Source organism: Symphalangus syndactylus, chromosome 23 (genome assembly GCF_028878055.3).
Source record: "Symphalangus syndactylus isolate Jambi chromosome 23, NHGRI_mSymSyn1-v2.1_pri, whole genome shotgun sequence".
Lineage (NCBI taxonomy): Eukaryota > Metazoa > Chordata > Mammalia > Primates > Hylobatidae > Symphalangus > Symphalangus syndactylus.
Window position 1 is genome coordinate 52,672,053 of NC_072445.2, and position 18,482 is coordinate 52,690,534.

Consider the following 18,482-nt stretch of genomic DNA (forward strand, 5'->3'; position numbering starts at 1 on the left):
TCTTCCCATCTTTGTGGTTTCATCTACCTTTGGTCTTTGATGATGGTGACATACAGACAGGGTTTTGGTGTGGATGTCCTTTCTGTTTGTTAGTGTTCCTTCTAATAGTCAGGACCCTCAGCTGCAGGTCTGTTGGATTTTGCTGGAGGTCCACTCCAGACCGTTTGCCTGGGTATCACCAGCGGAGGCTGCAGAACAGCAAATACTGCAGAACAGCAAATGTTGCTGCCTGATCCTTCCTCTGGAAGCTTTGTCGCAGAGAGGCACCTGGCTGTGTGAGGTGTCAGTCGGCCCCTACTGGGAGGTGTCTCCCAGTTAGACTACTCAGGGGACAGGGACCCATTGAGGCAGTCTGTCAGAGGTGGAGTCTGCAGAGGCAGGCGGGCCTACTTGAGCTGTGGTGGGCTCCACCCACTTTGAGCTTCCTGGCTGCTTTGTTTACTACTCAAGCCTCAGCAATGGCGGGCGCCCCTCCCCGAGCCTCGCTGCCACCTTGCAGTTAAATCTTAGACTGCTGTGCTAGCGATGAGTGAGGCTCTGTGGGCGTGGGACTGTCCAAGCCAGGCATGGGATATAATCTCCTGGTGTGCCATTTGCTAAGACCATTGGAAGAGTGCAGTATTAGGGTGGGAGTGACCCGATTTTCCAGGTGCCGTCTGTCACAGCTTCCTTTGGCTAGGAAAGGGAATTCCCTGACCCCTTGCACTTCCCAGGTGAGGTGATGCCTTGCCCTGCTTCAGCTCACGCTTGGTTGGCTGCACCCACTGTCCGGTACCCACTGCCCGACAAGCCCCAGTGAGATGAACCCGGTATCTCAGTTGGAAATGCAGAAATCACCCATCTTCTGCGTCACTCACAGTGGGAGCTGCAGACTGGAGCTGTTCCTATTCGGCCATCTTGGAACCTCCCCGGACAAACAATTAGAGTAATTTAAATGATTGACCATATTTTAGGGGGTTGGCGTACTACAGCCTGTGGGCCAAATCCATTCTATCTTTGTCACCTGGTTTTGTAAGCAAAATTTTATTGTAATACAGCCACATCTATTAATTTAACTATTGTCTATGGCAGCATTGCCATTACAACGCATAGTTGAGTAGAAACTGAGTGGCAAAGTTGAAACTATTTGTACCATCTAGCCCTTTACAGAAAAAGTTGCTGACCCTGAACTATACAGTGGAAGTAAAGCCTGCAGGGTGCTTACAGACTGTGAGCTTATAGAGTCAGGACCTGAATCAAGCAGCAAGTATAATAGGACTGAGAAAATTGACAAAAGGGAGAAATTTAGAGTCAAATTTTAGGAGTAGAGGACTCTTGAGACCACCTGGGTCTTAGGATTTAACTTCAGGGAGGGACTGAGCAGTGGAGTAGAGGAAGCAGTTCATTGCGTTTCAGGTTGTGGAATCGGTAGGTAGGGTGTTGGATAATAACAAGGGTTGGAGAAGAAAGAAGCTTTCTCTAAAAGACACTTGGCAGATGACTTGCCAACGTAAAGAACTTAGTTCCGTTATCTAAGATCTATCTAGATGTTTTCTTTACCCATGTTTGTTGGGGGTTTTTTTGTTTTTGAGAGAGGGTCTTGCTCTGTGGTCCAGGCTGGGATACAGTGCCACCAACACAGCTCACTGCAACCTCAACCTCCTGGGCCCAAGCCATCCTCCTGCCTCAGCCTCCTCAGTAGCTGGGACTACAGGCATGCATCACCATGCCTGGCTACTTTTTAAATTTTTTGTAGACACAAGGTCTCGCCAGGTTGCCTGAGGCTGGTTTCGAATTCCTGGGCTCAAGTGATCTTCCCACCTAGGTTTCCCAGAGTGTTGGAATTACAGGCATGAGCCATCACATCTGGCTTGTTTATTGTTAATTCATTCCAAACTCTCAGCCTGAAAACACTGAGAATGTTTGCACGCTAGTTTTCTACATCGTATACAGTATTATTAAAATACTCATTTGGAATAGAATTCCATATGGGTGAACCAGAGTACTGTTGGGATGGTTGTGGCTATTTGCACGTAGGTGATTTCCTGATTTTATTCAAAGACAGTATTACTGGATTTTAAAATCTGCTTTTAACATTATTTTTCCTTTACACTGTACGTAGGTCTATGAAAATTATCCTACTTATGATTTAACTGAAAGAAAAGATTTCATAAAAACAACTGTAAAAGAGGTAAATATTTCAGTCTTTCAAGTTTGACTTTAGAAATATAAAAGTAATTACATAAAATACTCCATATTTTTCAAAATATTCATGTCACTAAATATCACATTTAATCCTCACATTTGTTCATAATAGGGAAATATATTTCTTCTCATTCCCACTTTAAAGCTTAAAATTAAAGTTTGAACAATAAGTGATAAGACCTGAACTCAGATTATGATGTGGCCTCATGGTGTACCTGGGTAGCTGGGCATCTCAAAGTTGCTCTCACAAATACTTGAGGAAGTTCCTGTACACCAGGCAAAGGTGAGGGGAAGATAAGCAGGTAGCTATAATTCTGTATTGATCTCAACTGATTTTTGAAGGACAAAATAGTAAAATAGATGTGGGAAAAATGGGATAAAGGTTTATGATTTATGGCAAAATAATGTTTCACTTTCATTACAGCTAATTTCTTGAGATAGAGGACAGAGAAGATGACTCGTTCCCATAGATCTGAAGATCTGATTTATACCATTATACCAGCAAAGAGAATGTATTTCCTTTTCTAAATCCTTGTTAAGCAACGTTAGTAGAACTTACTGCTGACCTTTTTATCTTGAGTGTTATGTGAATTTGAGTTTGCTGTTTTAAATTGCATTTCTATGCCATTTTTAGTTTAAAATCTTGCATGGCATTAATTGTTCCTTGCTTTTATAGTTGTATTTTGTACATTTTGGATTTCTTTATATAAGGTCATAGATTCTTGAACTGTTGTGGTTTTTAGTGCACTTAATATTAGCTTGCTTAAGGCATACTTTTAATCAAGTAGAACAAAAACTATTATGACCGAGATTTATACACACAGAGATTGCAGTATTTAGTATATGAAATATTTTGAATACACATCTCTGTCAGTGTGAAAATTCAGCGGCAGTGTCCATCATATTAAAAATATACAAGCTACAGTTGTCCAGATGACTGAATTGGAACTTTTCTCCTGCATGTGTATATATGTCAAATTGTCAGCATGACAAAAGTGACAGATGTTATTTTTGTATTTTTAAAAAACAATTCGTTGTATATAAAGTTTTTTTATTTCTTTGTGCAGATCACTTTTTAAACTCACATAGGTAGGTATCTTTATAGTTGTAGGCTATGGAATGTCAGTGTTCAGCCAGACAGTATGATGGAGCAGTGAAAGTCAATTCAGTGATGGGAACACTGAAGGAACAGTTATCCTGCTTTGCCTCGAAAGTGTCATCAATTTGTAATTTTAGTATTAACTCTGTAAAAGTGTCTGTAGGTACATTTTATATTAAGGACAGACCAAAAATCAACCTATCAAAGCTTCAAAAACTTTGGGAAAGGGTGGGATTAAGTACAAGCACATTTGGTTTATAGTAAATGAACTGATTTTTATTAACTGCTTTTGCCCATATAAAATGCTGATATTTACCGGAAACCTAGCCACCTTCATGATTATGACTAAAGTACCAGATTATAATGCCAGAATATAATGTACAGGCAATCGTGGATATATCTGACAAAGTGTGTCCCAAAAATAATATACTTTTACATTAAAGAAATTTACCGTTTCTCTGGAGTTGGGGCTCTTGGCTTTTAGAGTTTGGTTAATCAGTGTTGATTCTAGATGATCAACATAATGGACCACTCCTGAATGAGACTAATTTTGTCTTTCAAATTTACTGTCTTAAATCAGTTTATTAAATCTGAATTTTTAAAACATGCTGTTTATGACAGAATGACACATTTGATGTACCAATTAAGTGTTGAAAAATATCTTTGCATCATAGAACAGAAATATATAAAAATATATGTTGAATGTTAACAGGTATTTTCACAGGTTTATTTCTTGATAGTTACTCCGACACTAGGGAAAGGTAAATACAAGTGAACAAAATAAGCAACTAAATGAGACCTAATAATTGGCCTTTGATTTTAAATATTTGTTCTTATAAACCTTGTCAATAAAAATAAGTCTAAATCACTGGTGTTTTAAGTCTCTTGCATTTGGTATCTTACAGGTGTATATAGCATTTCCTTCCCTATGGTGAATAATTCTGAAAAGGGATTTTTAAATTGATTCAGCCCTATAACCTATACAATTTGGAACACTCTTTTGTGGTAATGGACCATTTTCTTGGAGTGACTTCACAAAACTTACTTACCAATAATTAAGGTTAATTTTATGACCATTTAAAGAAGGTAAGTAGTGATGCATGGAGTATTTGGAAGTGAGGAAATGGAGTTGTTCTGTATGAAAGTTCTTGGTGAGTGCACACACTTATTAAATGGATGTATCACCACTACAGTACAGAGTACATTTGAAAATCTAGTTTTTTATTAAGTAGTTTTACACAACCAGCTATTCATGAACTGTAGTTAAAACACTGTAAATTTGTATATTTACTGCTACTCAATTACAAAATCTTCAGATGGCATTGAAAAAACATATCCAAAGTAACTCAAGAAAAAAGTACCATGGCTTCTTAAACAATCAAATGAAGTATGTCACTTGATAGGAAGTTTAATACACACATTTACCATACTTTAAAGTAGGTTTTCCCCTACTTGTAGCACAGTTCAAGTGCCTGGAAACTAACATAATAATTTACTGTTAACCATTTCAAACTTAACATTTTGCATTTATCACTTTAAAACACATGCTGTCTAAACATTTTAATACATGATACTTTACTTTAAAGCAGAATACTTGCCAGTCAGTACCAATGAGTCTCAACAAATAACCTAAATATCAGAGTTGTCTTGGGTTAACTTTGAGATATACAGCTGTTGGCTTGTTTTGGGACCACACTTTGGGGGGCGGGCGGTGGGGGAGGTGTCTTAAATGCCTGAGGTTCACTGCACATTGTGTGTTAGGTATTTACTCGTTTAAACTGACCTACTTTAAAATTTTTAAAATACTCAATATTTTGAAGTCTCTTTAAAGTCATATTTAGTCCCTTTTTTAAAGCAAACCAATATAATTACTGTTCAAAAACAAAAGCATATTTCTAACCTGTATACTGAAGTTTCTTGGCAAAATAGGCATCCTGAAGACCCTGAAACCAGTGTTTATTTTAGAATGAGATGATATATTAAACTGTTTTCTGCCATGAGTGTTTTTCAAAAAAGATAAAATACTTGCCATGTTCTTAGGCCTTTAAAATATAGCCTATAAAATGTGTACTAGTTAGGAGAGCTCACATTTTTCTGCAGTTTTCCAGTGGACCTGCCTGTGGAATACTGTAAAGAAAAGTCTGCAAAAATATTCCTAGCAATTGAATCAGTTCTTTTAAATAAGAAGTGGAGAGGGGCTTCAATTAAATTATTCTGACAAGTTTTTTTTGCTAGTGGTTGCCAAAATTAAGGATATTTAGAGTGTCCTATCACCCAAATTTGGCTTTAAGAAAAAGCTATATTCTGTGTCTATAGTGTGAAGCCCACACTATCTGTGTGTCATTCTCAGTGATGCAATACCTATCTGGAAACTTTCCTGTTTTGCCAATGGGTGCACAAATCAAACATTTTATCACAAAAGATACATGAATTTAAATTTCTTTTGAACACCCAATGGGAGGAGATATGTACAATACAAAATACCTAGAAGCTTCATTTTACTGTCAACTGGAGTTTGTGCTGTATCCAAAAAAAAGTTCTATCTAAATTTTAAGTAAAAGCTCAATATTGGACCTACATAAAAATTAAGGCTCATTGGTAAAGATATTGATAAATTGTCACAGAAGAAAAACATGGCTTTATCTGGTTTTTAAATGATTCCTGCTTGATTGACTTGGTTTCTCAACGTATGAAAATTGATCAGCCACATAAAATGTGAAATCCAAAGGGAACTTCCAACCATGGAACAATCAAATCCATGGCCTCAATTGAAACTTACATTCTGCTTTATTCTGAAATCCAGACTTTCAGCAGTAGTTGAACCTATGGAAAATGCAATTAAATCTAAGTGCTTATAGATTTTCGAGGTCAGTGCTTTCAGTGATGAAATAGGTTTACATTACCATATCGCCTTAGAAACATTTCAGTTTTGCTATGTAGAGAGGGTTTTTCCCCCTCTTATAAAACTGAGGTTTAACATGTGATTCAAATTTTCCCATCTGGGGTACAGAAGAAAGCTGGGTCCACCGAATTCTTAAAATGCCGCAATCTTGCTTGCTTCTCGAACGCCACTCAAATATGCCCCTGTAACAGTTTGTGGGAAATGCCTGTTTGTTGCCTGTAAAACATAATTACATAATTTGAGATCATGCATAAAGAATTGGTTGATACCAAAAGGTAAAACAAGGTTAGACTTTATCTGGTCTAACAAAGATTTATGCCACTCCTATGCACTCATATTCACACTCACCCATCGTAACACTGGAACTTTTCTGGTTATCTGGCCATGCATTGTCAAATTTACTCATTGTATGCTATCTTGAAGTACTATGCAGCACTCTTTAAAATACTAAGTATCTATATGTGACAGGTACTAGAGTTAAGAACAATTAAGACACAGTCCCTCCCATCAGACAAGTAATGTAGCTGGTACAATCACAGGCGAAACAAGTACAAAAGATGAATGGCAGTTCAGCCAAGCCACAGATGGCGTTTTGCTAGACGGGTAGAAAAAATAGGTAGAGAGTTAAGTTACTCAAAGGATATACCAGGGACCGTAAATTCAATAAGAAAAAGACAAAATGTGAGTGAGGGCTGTTGGATTGGGAGGAAGTAAAACGACTCAATGATAGGAGAACCTCACTCAAGGAATGGCTGTGGTGGGAATAGAATAAGCAAACCAGGAGGATAGGATAGGAGGAGGCCTGATTAGTGATTAAGTAATTATGACAAGGTCTGAGATGTAAAAAGGGGTAGCTGAAGAGGAGCTGAACAGACCACAGAAAATGGAGGATAAGAAATGGAGAGGTGAAGTGAAGTGTAGTTACGTAAACTGATGCCTGGGTAGAAGGGAAAACCTCCAGGGGCCAAAGGCTTCAATGAATGGGGGAGTGACTACATCAGCAGGAATATAGTGACTAGTTGGGGGATAAAGTGGCAGTGAGGGAAGGAAGCCTCAGAAATAGGTTTTTAGAAGAAGGCGTGGTGGCTCACGCATGTAATCCCAACGCTTTGGGAGGTGGGCGGATCATTTGAGGTCAGGAGTTCGAGACCAGCCTGACCAACATGATGAAACCTCATCTCTACTAAAAAAAATAAAAAATTAGCCGGGCACAGTGGCACACACCACCTGAGGCAGAATCGCTTGAACCCAGGTGGCGGAGGTTGCAGCGAGCCAAGATCGTGCCACTGCACTCCAGCCTGTGCGACACAGCGAGACTCCATCTCAAACAAAAAAAAGAGAAAAAGGCGAGGTAGTAATTGCAGCAAAGGAAAGCAAGAAGCCATCTAAGCCATGTTCACGACCCTAAGGCACAGTAGCCTGAAACAGCCATCTCTCAGAAGCTGCTGACATTTGTTGTCTGGCATGCAGCCTTTATCCCCTTACAGAGTAAGGTCTTCATAGGCCAAGGAGTAATCAAAGTCATCTGGTTTTTAGATGTCATTCTTTTGTTTTGGTTTGAAAAAGAGTCTCACGCTGTCTCCCAGGCTGGAGTGCAGTGGTGTGATCTTGGCAGTGCTGTGATCTTGGCTCACTGCAACCTCCGCCTCCCAGGTTCAAGCAATTCTACCCCAGCCTCCTGAGTAGCTGGGACTACAGGCGCCCACCACCATGCCCAGCTGATTTTTGTATTTTTAGTAGCGACGGGGTTTCACCATGTTGGCCAGGCTGGTCTCAAACTCCTGGCCTCAGGTGATACACCTGTCTCAGCCTCCCAATGTCCTGGGATTACAGGCGTAAGCCATCGCACCCAGCCAATATATTCTTTTGTAAACAAAAACATTAACTATATTTTAGATGAAACAATGAGACGTGTACTTCTAAACCATATTAAACAAAGTAGGAACACAGGTGAAAGAGTGGTAACAATTCATTTTAAGTTTGGGGTTGGGGGCAGGGGTTTTAACAAAAAGCAAACCAATTCATCCCAAAGAATCCTTAGAAAATCTCAGCCATTGGAAGTATGAGGAACCATGGAGGCAGCGGTTAGCAAGGGGTGAAAACAGGATTGGCTTAAAGACTATAAAGAACAATTATTAATAGATCTCTCACCAGATTCCCCACTTGACCGGCTGCAACTCCTTAGAGGTGTGACTTAGAGATCAGGGCGAAGCACCAAATGAAATGGGGATGAAGTGAAATGAAGCCTTTATAACTAACAATGAAGCTTCCAGTGCCCACAGTGCCAGGGGCTGACTTTCCACCACACAGGAAACTAACTGTTCCCAGATAGTGATGTTTGGGAATCCGGCCACTGGTTGATAAGCTTGCTGGAGCTTTCACAAAGCTTTTAAAAAAATGCCTTGCTCGAATCTAAGTCAACAGTGATGGATCGGGGATTTGGACATGTAGCAGGCAAAGACTGCAGCACACAAAAATAGGAATTCTGAGACTCTGAGGAAACCAGGGAGGGAAGGAGCAGGAAAGCAAAAACATCCAAAGCTTTAAAACCTTAGAAACAAGTTATAACAAGAGGATGCTACCAAAAGGGAACATTCTGCAAACAAGAAAGTGCTCATAAAGTAAAAGCCAAAATTTTAAAAGTCAATTAGAGAGTTGGATTTTAAAATCTCCCCCAAAAGTAGCATAAGAGATGAATAATAATAAAGAGGAAAAATCAGATGGTCAATTCAAAATTTCCAAGATATGGAACAGAATCTCTAGAAAGAAGGAGAAAAAACTCATCTTTATTTGAGCAGATAAGAAAATGAAGTAAAAGGATCAGAAATCAGAATAGCAAAACATTTTTCAACAGAAGTAAATCAAGAAAGAGAGGGATCTTGGAAATAAAGGCCCAATGCTGGAGAGTGATTTTAAAAAAGAGAGACCCAGGCCAGGCACAGTGGCTCACGCCTGTAATCCCAGCACTTTGGGAGGCTGAGGCAGGTGGATCATGAGGTCAGGAGATCTCAAGACCATCCTGGCTAACACGGTGAAACTCCGTCTCTACTAAAAATACAAAAAAATTAGCCGGGCGTGGTGGTGGGTGCCTGTAGTCCCAGCTATTTGGGAGGCTGAGGCAGGAGAATGGCATGAACCCAGGAGGCGAAGCTTGCAGTGAGCTGAGATCGTGCCACTGCACTCCAGCCTGAGCGACAGAGAGAGACTCCATCTCAAAAAAATAAAATAAAATTTAAAATAAAATAATTAAATTAAATTAAATTAAATAGACCCAGGAGGACACTCTGCAGTAATCTCAGAGGTCAACCAGTGTGGACCAGAGCAGAGGGAAGAGGACTCGGGAAGGGGACATTTCAAGGATTGGAGCTAGCAGGCCAGCTCAGACAGTGTCAACTGTAAATGAGAGACAAACGCAGGGTATGGGAGACATGGGGAGAGGTACCAAAGGAATTAAGCTAATGACCAAAGGAGCCATTGTAACTGCCAAGAAAACAAAACTGTGTAGGAAGGTATCAATGGACACCTTGGCTCAGCAGTAAACAACATTTACACAGCCGTGTAAATACCGATACCAATTAAATTAAAAGTGTGAAATAACCATGTTGAGCAAATGGTGCAGAGACTAAACAGGCTAAGTCTTTAACCCAACAGGGAGGCAGTCAATAATGTCTGTCTAATGCTAAATCAGAAGATGACATCATAGGCCAGGCATGGTGGCTCACACCTGTAATCCTAATACTCTGGGAGGCTGAGGTGGGAAGACTGCTTAAGGCCACGGGTTTGAGACCAGCCTGAGCAACATTGCAGACCTCGTCTCTACAAAAAATAAAAAAAAAAATTAGCCAGGCTTGGTGGCACATGCCTGCAGTCCCAGCTACTTGGGTAGCTGAGGTGGAAGGGTCACCTGAGCCTGGGAGTTTGAGGCTGCAGTGAGCTAGGATTGCACCACTGCACTCCAGTCTGGGCCACAGAGCAAGACCCTGTCTCAAAAAAACAGAAAGAGAGATGGCAACATAAACACTTTTGAAATATGAAGTCCAGAAGGAATAGTTGGAAGGTTAAAAACGGCTGCCTCTGGGAGCAAGAAGAGGACACTGAGAAGGCTTCTGATGTCTATGGTCATAAGACTTTCGACAGTATTTGAATTGGTTTTTAAACTCTGGGCAGATATCATTTTAGATGAAAGAAAGGAATCAAAATACAAATAATTGGGTTTGGAATCAAGATCCATACCTCACCGGCGAAAAAGATGGTTCCTTGAATGTCTTCAGCAATGATATCGTAGGCCTCCCCACTTCCACCTGTCCTCACAAAACTGTATGCCATCTGGATCCACGGGTCTGTGCTCCACCGAGTGACAAAATACTTTGTGGGATCTGGGACCTCCTATGTCCAATAGAAAGGAATTATGAAGTAGGATCAAGAAGGGACATAGACGGCCAGGCACAGTGGCTCACACCTGTAATCCCAGCACTTTGGGAGGCTAAGGCGGGCGGATCAGAAGGTCAGGAGATCAAGACCATCCTGGTTAACACGGTGAAACCCTGTCTCTACTAAAACTAGAAAAATTAGCCAGGCGTGATGGCGGGTGCCTGTAGTCCCACCTACTCAGGAGGTTGAGTGAGGAGAATGGCGTGAACCCGGGAGGCGAAGCTTGCAGTGAGCCGAGATGGCGCCACTGCACTCCAGCCTGGGCCAAAGAGTGAGACTCCGTCTCAAAAATAAATAAATTAAAATGAAATAAAATAAGCAGCATATCTGAATGCCCCTTTCTCTTTATGTAACTTTTGAGTCATTTCACTTCTATTTCTACTCCTTTATTTCAAAAAGATATAAGCCATGGCCATTTACAAATCTCCAGAGATGGTGAGATTTAGTACACTGGCAAACAAAGTATCCTGAGCTCCTTGGAGAAAAGAGACTATCTGCATGTGTGGGATATTAAAAAAAAAAGCTGGACAAGCCTCTTCTTAAAAGGAAAGCTGTAGTCAAAGCTTCTAGGGCTTCAGTAAATATAGAATCCATGTAGAAAACACTGAGCCTTTTATATCCTTACAAAAAAAAAAAAAGGGGAAGTGTGTATGATGTGAGAAGAAAAAAAGGGAAGGAAGACAACTGTGTAAAAAAAGGTACAGGGCACTTTTACAGGCAGAACCATGTCCCCCTCAAATTCCTATGTGGACACCCTAACCCTCAGTGACTCAGAATGTGACTGTATTTCGTGATATGGTCTCCATCGGGTAATTACTTTAAAGTGAGGTCACCGGGGTAAGCCTTAATCTAACCTGATTTGTGTCCTCGTAAGAAGAGGAGATGAAGACACAGACACACACAGAGGGAAACCCATTGAGGACACAGGAAGAAGACGGCATCTACCAGCCAAGCAGAGAGGACCCAGGAGAAACCAACCCTGCCGACACCTCAATCTCAAGCTTCCAGCCTCCAAAACTGTAAGGAATAAGTTTCTGTTGTCTAAGGCAGCCCCAGTCTGCGGTACTCTGTGATGACAGCCCTCAGAGACTAATCTCAGTGCTGAGGTGGGCAGTGGGACTCTAAAAGAAAGAAGACTGTGGCCCCTGCCTTTCTTCCCGTGATTCTCAGTGACGCTGGCTGCTTGGGCTTCACACCTGCTCTGGATAGCAAGCACGGCTTTCCCCTTTCAGGGAGGGCTTCCTCTCTCTCACCTGCTCCTTGAATAGCTCCCGGAGCGTGGCCATGCACTGCTGCAGCACCTGTTTGTCGTCCAGGGTCCTCACGGATGCAACTGCCTCCCCAGCAATCACAGACATCAGCACGCTGTGCTTCTTCTGGAGACATGAAAGGGAAAAAGCAGGAGGTCTCTGAGTGCTCAGCTCCCACAGATAAGGGCCTCTTTTTTTTTTTTTTTAAATGAGACAGAGTTTTGCTCTGTAGCCCAGGCTGGAGTGCAATGGCACAATCTCGGCTCACTGCAACCTCCACCTCCCAGGTTCAAGTGACTCTCCTGCCTCAGCCTCCTGAGTAGCTGGGATTACAGGCATCTGCCACCATGCCCAGCTAATTTTTGTATTTTTAGTAGAGACGGGGTTTCACCATGTTGGCCAGGCTGGTCTCAAACTCCTGACCTCAGGTGATCCGCCCACCTCGGCCTCCCAAAGTGCTGGGATTACAGGCATGAGCCACTGCACCCAGCCAAGAGCCTCACTCACACAAGTTAAATTTCACTATTTCTGGCTGCCCCTTATCCTCACGTCACTCGCCAGTCCATTTTCCTCGCAAACACGCATTACTCATCCATCCACTCTATTGCTTCCTGCTGGGGAAAAAAAAACACTCAGAAATGTAAATAGCAACTTTAGGGTTCCCTTGGCTGTTCACTAATTAAAGCTTGCTTCGGAAGAAGTAGAAAGAGATAGAGAAGGAAAATCTGCAGATAAAACAATGGGAAAAAAAAAAAAACCTCAAATGGTAAAGAAAATCTGCCCTCAGCTCCTATGTGAAACCTTTTAAGACAAAGTTTCTTGAAACTGAAAGTCAGAAATAGCTGCGATTCTTTCATGTGGCAGCAACATGACGGCAGGGAAAGTGACCACCACCGTCCAGCTCTGGGTATGCCATTCTCCTCTCTCCTTCCTTCCCTCAGCTCTCACATCTGCTGACACTCACACCCTCCCTCACCAATCATACACCCCTTCCCAGCTCCCTAGAGGACCCTCACAGAGGAAGTTTCAAGCACCACTCATTGACTCTGCCATCTCCAACTTCACCTATGAGGAATTCCCCTACAGCCTGAAATGACAGTTTCCACAAGCATCCAATTCATGTCCCAGGGAGCAACATGAGGACTTCACGAAGACATAGCAAATACTGGGGCTCCTTTCCTATAGGAAAATGTTCAGTCCAAGTGTCCTCCCAGAATATAAACATAGACCCAGGGTCTCCATGATGTTCGTTAGTTCCTGAGCTTGATAGGTGAGTAATTATCACATCAAATTCTAAACTTTAAGATGGAAATTCAAACCACAGTTCTTGAATGATTTTACCTGGGGATCCATGTCATAGAACACGGCAAAAAGTCCTCGCTTGCTGGCACTGGGAGGAACGTGACCAAAAAAGTCAGCCCCTTGAACTTTACTGTCCCAAAATCTATATGGAAATTGCAAGGCAATCTGCAAAGTGAGCAGAAGAAAGATGGTTAGGTGTTTGTCGTCACAAAACCACAGGCAATCTCTAAGCAGCAACCTGTAGCTCTACTCCAAAACAAACACACTGCCTGAAAGAACAACCCCAAATACCGCTCTTTCCATTCTCCTCACCTCCTTTTTTCCCTTGTGAACTCCTTGGTTGTTTTTTGTTTTGTTTTGTGTTTTTTGGGGTTTTTTTTTTTTTTTGAGACGGAGTTTCGCTCTTGTTGCCCAGCTGGGTGTGCAATGGAGTGATCTTGGCTCACTGCAGCCTCTATTTTCTGGTTTCAAGTGATTCTCCTGCTTCAGCATCCCAAGTAGCTGGGATTACAGGTGCACACCACCATGCCCAGCTAATTTTGTATTTTTGGTAGAGATGAGGTTTCACCATGTTGGTCAGGCTGGTCTCGAACTCCTGACCTCAGGTGATCCGTCCTCCTCAGCTTCCCAAAGTGCTGGGATTACAGGCATGAGCCACTGTGCCCAGCCCAGCTCCTTGCTTTTGATGCCACTCAGTTCCATTCCCATGGATAATGGAACCCACTGGCAACCTACAAGCTAGTCTGAAGATGCCCAGCATTCCTAAGACTCACTCCTGGGCGTATGTCCCTAAGTTAAACTCTCACTACTCATAAGTCTGTCAGAATCTGCTGCAGCACTGGCCCATTCTGCTACAGGAGATATTAAAGGCAGGAGAAATAAACCACTGTCCTCACTGGGGCCAATGAGTGGAAAGCAGACAAGAAAGCAAGCAGAAGGGGTAAAAAAAAAAAAAAAAAAAAAAAAAAAGAGGATAAAAGAATTGCTTAAACCAAATTCAAATTCTGAATAACAAGATTCTTTCTCCTAACGTCAAAACTCACAGACCTCAGCCAGCTCTCCCCCTTTCGTTTTGATAATATTCTTTTGTGTTCTTCATGAACAATTACTCAAATGAAAAGGAAATCTTTGAGTTTTATTTGTATTCAGATAGTACCCACTACTTCTCCATATCAGAAGTTAACATCTATCATCTGACATTAATCTCTTTCTTCTGAGGATGAAGTCATTTAAGTCACCTTTTCAATGATGCCTGCACCTAAGCTGTTGATAGCCTTCATCTTCTTCTCTGACAACGGTGGATTAAACTGAATGGCACCTTTCTGTAGTAAGGCCAGTGGTACAGTGACTAATACCTGTGGAAAATAATTAACAGTTAACACACAAACAGCAACAGAACCTCACACTACAACTACACTGGTATCAACAACCCATGCTGTTATACTGGCAAGAACAAGGGCTGCCATGTGCAGCTCTGCAGGTTGTTCACTGCACAAGGGTGCCAATGCCTGGCTAAGCAGAAGTGGCAACCACAGGGAAGAATTTGCAAAAAAGGTCCTGATGGCTAATAATAATCATAGATAAGAGTCAGCAGAGGCCAGGTGCGGTGGCTCACGCCTGTAATCCCAGCACTTTGAGAGGCCGAGGCGGGCAGGTCACCTGAGGTCAGGAGTTCAAGACCAGCCTGGCCAACATGGTGAAACCAGTCTCTACAAAAATACAAAAATTAGCTGGGCGTGGTGGCAGGTGCCTGTAGTGGCAGATACTTGGGAAGCTGAGGCGGGAGAATCTCTTGAACCTGGGAGGCGGAGGTTGCAGTGAGCCGAGATCACGCCACTACACTCCAGCCTGGGCGACAGAGCGAGACTGTCTCAAAAAAAAAAAAAAAAAAAAAAAGGAGTCAGCAGAACCCAACCCTGAAAAGCAGTACTTGAGGAGGAAAGAGCCCTAACTATGGAGTCAGAACTTTATGCATCATTCCTGATACATTCTACTGTGTGGCCAAGCCTGCCACTCATCTCTGCCATACATCTATAAAATGAAGGTACTATCTGCCCCACTAACCTCTGAGAATCAGGGTGATGCTTTAAAACTAAAATTTACAAGATGCATCAATATGCTTCAGAAGTGGTGATGCACATCACAAACATTAGGAATTGGACATTTCTGGCTCCAGACCCCATTATCGTTGCTACAATCAGGACGCCATTACTACTACTGCCAGCTCCAGAATCCTGCCACATACAGAACCACGTGCACCAGCAACATGCATGCCTTACGGTCTCCTTCTTGACTTGTGGTTACTGACTAAACCCTGAAACTTTCATGAACCCTGCTGCAGAAGAACCAAACACCTCCACCATTGTGTGCTCTCAACAGAGGCAGCAGAAGGGAAGCAAAAGTCAACCTACACCTTCTAAATCTCATGCCAGTGCATCAGATTGGCTGGGCTGGATGGATGTTTAGAAACCTGCTGTAGGGAGTTGGGGAAGAGTGTGTGTATTTACTTTCTAATATCTGCAGTACAGAATGACACCCTAGGATCAGAGTGGAATGGAGTTGAAGACCAAGCACCCAATCTACCTGAGGCTTCAAAGATTTTGTATATTTGGCTTAACTCTCAATTCTAGGATCACAGGAAGCTCAGAGTTCTGTGATTTCGTCACTATTTTCTGCCACATGAAAATTTTATAAAGTATAAAATATGTTCTCTATCATCAAGAAGTTTATAATCTATTTACAGATAATTACCATGCAACCAAAAAAATGAGGCAGACCACAACAAAAAACCAATTACTATCCAATTAAATTACATATAAGAACTGCAAGAAAATAAATAAAATCTAGATTTTTTTCCCTTTTTTTTTTTTTAGAAAGACAGGGTCTTGCTGTGTTGCCCCGGCTGGAGTGCATTCTCCAACTCCTGGGCTCAAACTCCAGCCTCAAACTCCTGGGCTCAAGTGATCCTCTTGCCTCAGCTTCTTGGAGTAGCTGGGACCATGGGTGTGCAGCACCATGCCCAGCTAATTTTTTTATGTTTGGTAGAGATGGGGTCTCACCATGTTGCCCAGGCTGGTCTCAAACTCCTGGCCTCAAGCCATCTTCTCGCTTCAGCCTCTCAAAGTGCTGTGATTACAGGCGTGAGCCACCCATGCCCACAAATCTAGATGTTTTCTTAATGACAAAATAGCACTAAAAAGCATAAGAACTTGAGTAGCCCAGGTGCAGTGGCTCACACCATAATCCCAGCACTTTGGGAGGCCGAGGCGAGAGGATTGCTTAAGACCACGAGTTCAAGACCAGCCTGGACAACACAGGGAAACACTATCTCTACAAAAAAAAAATTTTTAATTAGCTGAGTGTGGTGGCATGTGCCTGTGGTCCCAGTTACACAGGAGGCTGAGGCGGGAGCACTGCTCAAGCCCATGAGTTCGAGGCTGCTGTGAGCTACAAGCTGCACCACTGCACTCCAGCTTGGGCAACAGAATAAGACCCTGTAAAAAAAAAAACAAAAAAAAAAACAAAAAAAAAACAAAACAAAAAACCTTGGGCAAACAACAAGGCAAATGATATAAACACATCCTAGTAAGGAACGAAAGCGAGATGTCAATGGAGGCAGCCTAGACCTAGTTAGTTTGCCAGAGGTTCATCGGTCTATCACGTTGGGTTGAAAATTTTTCTCTTACAAGTTTGGGGAAACTTCCAATGCAAACTGTGATGCGTGCTAGCTACAATAAAAATATTTGTTTTAAACATTTCAAAGTGCAGCCAGAAGCTGTGCCCTAATTTCTCCAGAAGGCTGGAATACAAACACAGAAACGCACAAGTACTGGCCAGGGTCAGGCAGAGAGTAACAAAGCAGGGGAGTTATAACCAGCTTGCTGTCCTGGACACCAAGAAGTGGAGCCACAGAACAGCAGAGGCGGAACTGTCGGGTGACTTGCAATTTTAAAAGGTAGTATTTTTAAACACAGTTTATCACCAGGCAGAACCTATTAAGAGCTTACAGAAAAGGTCACTGCAGACAAGGTTCTCAACCACGGCTGCACACTGGAATCACTTGAGAAGCTTTAAAAACATGACTAGCCGGGCATGGTGGGGCATGCCTGTAGTCCCAGCTACTCGAGGGAGGCTCAGGTGAGAGGATCCCTTGAACCCAGGTGCTCGAGGCTACAGTGAGCTATGACTGTGCCACTGCACTCCAGCCTGGATGACAGACTGAGACCCTGTCTCTGAAAAAAATAAACAAAAAGTCGAGGCCAATTCAACAAGAATGTATCAGGGTGGGGCATTGCAACCTTTCTTTGTAAGCACCTCCCAGGTGATTCTGACGTGCAGCCCAGGGATTGCTGCCCAAAATCTCCTAGTTGGTTAATGGCAGGAATAATGCTAGGACCCCCTACCCCAACTAACTCATTCCCTAGACCTGTCTTTCCCATGTGACAGGCAGTCCTTTATTTCTGTATGAAAATCAAGGACTGGCCGGGCGTGGTGGCTCACGCTTGTAATCCCAGCACTTTGGGAGGCCGAGGCGGGAGGATCACAAGGTCAGGAGATCGAGACCACGGTGAAACCCCGTCTCTACTAAAAATACAAAAAAATTAGCCGGGCGTGGTGGCGGGCGCCTGTAGTCCCAGCTACTCGGAGAGGCTGAGGCAGGAGAATGGCGTGAACCCGGGAGGCGGAGCTTGCAGTGAGCCGAGATCGCGCCACTGCACTCCAGCCTGGGCGACAGAGCGAGACTCCGTCTCAAAAAAGAAAAAAAAAAAAAAAAAAAAAAAGAAAAAGAAAATCAAGGACTATGAAATAAGTTTTCGATACCTGAAGTGTAGGAAGCACAGCTAGTCTAGGAACTAGTGATAGTTCATCAATTATATTTTTTTCACAGTCACTTAAGATATAACTAAACTTAAATTTTCAAGGTTTACTAAATCCCCTCTACCCCATGGAGGCACCTTTATTCTCCAATACTATAAATCTCAGTGTGATTTCAGGCATTCGATTCAACAGTACCTTGTACTGTTCACCTACTAAAGCTGTTTACAAAAAATTGAAGCCATATGAAAGTACTTCTGATAGTTTCAAGATTTCAAGATGAAAACAGAACTTTCTTGATCTGAAAAAGGATTCTGTGGTTAAAAAAAATGTGGAGAGCACAGAATAAAAGTAAAATAGATCTCTTTAATGAAGTAAAATAGACTTCTTTAATGCAGGACTTCTCAGAGCCTTTAATATACTTCTATTTCGGCAGGGCGCAGTGACTCACGCCTGTAATCCCAGCACTTTGGGAGGCCAAGACGGGCGGATCATGAGG

The 18,482-nt window shown here is 42.3% G+C and overlaps 2 protein-coding genes across 18 annotated transcripts in view; one reads left to right on the plus strand and one right to left on the minus strand.

The window, feature by feature from the left end:
- The window catches only part of DEK (DEK proto-oncogene), a 39,612-nt gene extending 35,461 nt beyond the window's left edge, over positions 1 to 4,151 (plus strand). For 3 of the 4 annotated variants that reach the window (XM_055262755.2, XM_055262756.2, XM_063632234.1), the window contains 2 exons: positions 2,102 to 2,170; positions 2,609 to 4,151. In XM_055262755.2, coding sequence (XP_055118730.2) covers positions 2,102 to 2,170; positions 2,609 to 2,620 — 81 coding nt within the window. In that variant the 3' untranslated portion in view covers positions 2,621 to 4,151. Of the gene's footprint in view, positions 1 to 2,101 lie in introns of all 4 variants that reach the window. The other variant, XM_063632233.1, reaches the window with a different exon arrangement.
- A 332-nt stretch (positions 4,152 to 4,483) lies between these two features.
- KDM1B (lysine demethylase 1B) overlaps positions 4,484 to 18,482 on the minus strand; it is a 68,679-nt gene continuing 54,680 nt past the window's right edge. For all 14 annotated transcript variants that reach the window (XM_063632232.1, XM_063632231.1, XM_063632230.1 and 11 more), the window contains 5 exons: positions 14,407 to 14,523; positions 13,208 to 13,333; positions 11,870 to 11,992; positions 10,419 to 10,571; positions 4,484 to 6,401 (listed from right to left, as the gene is read on the minus strand). In XM_063632232.1, the coding sequence (XP_063488302.1) occupies positions 6,318 to 6,401; positions 10,419 to 10,571; positions 11,870 to 11,992; positions 13,208 to 13,333; positions 14,407 to 14,523 (603 nt within the window). In that variant the 3' untranslated portion in view covers positions 4,484 to 6,317. The remainder of the gene's footprint in view (positions 6,402 to 10,418; positions 10,572 to 11,869; positions 11,993 to 13,207; positions 13,334 to 14,406; positions 14,524 to 18,482) is intronic.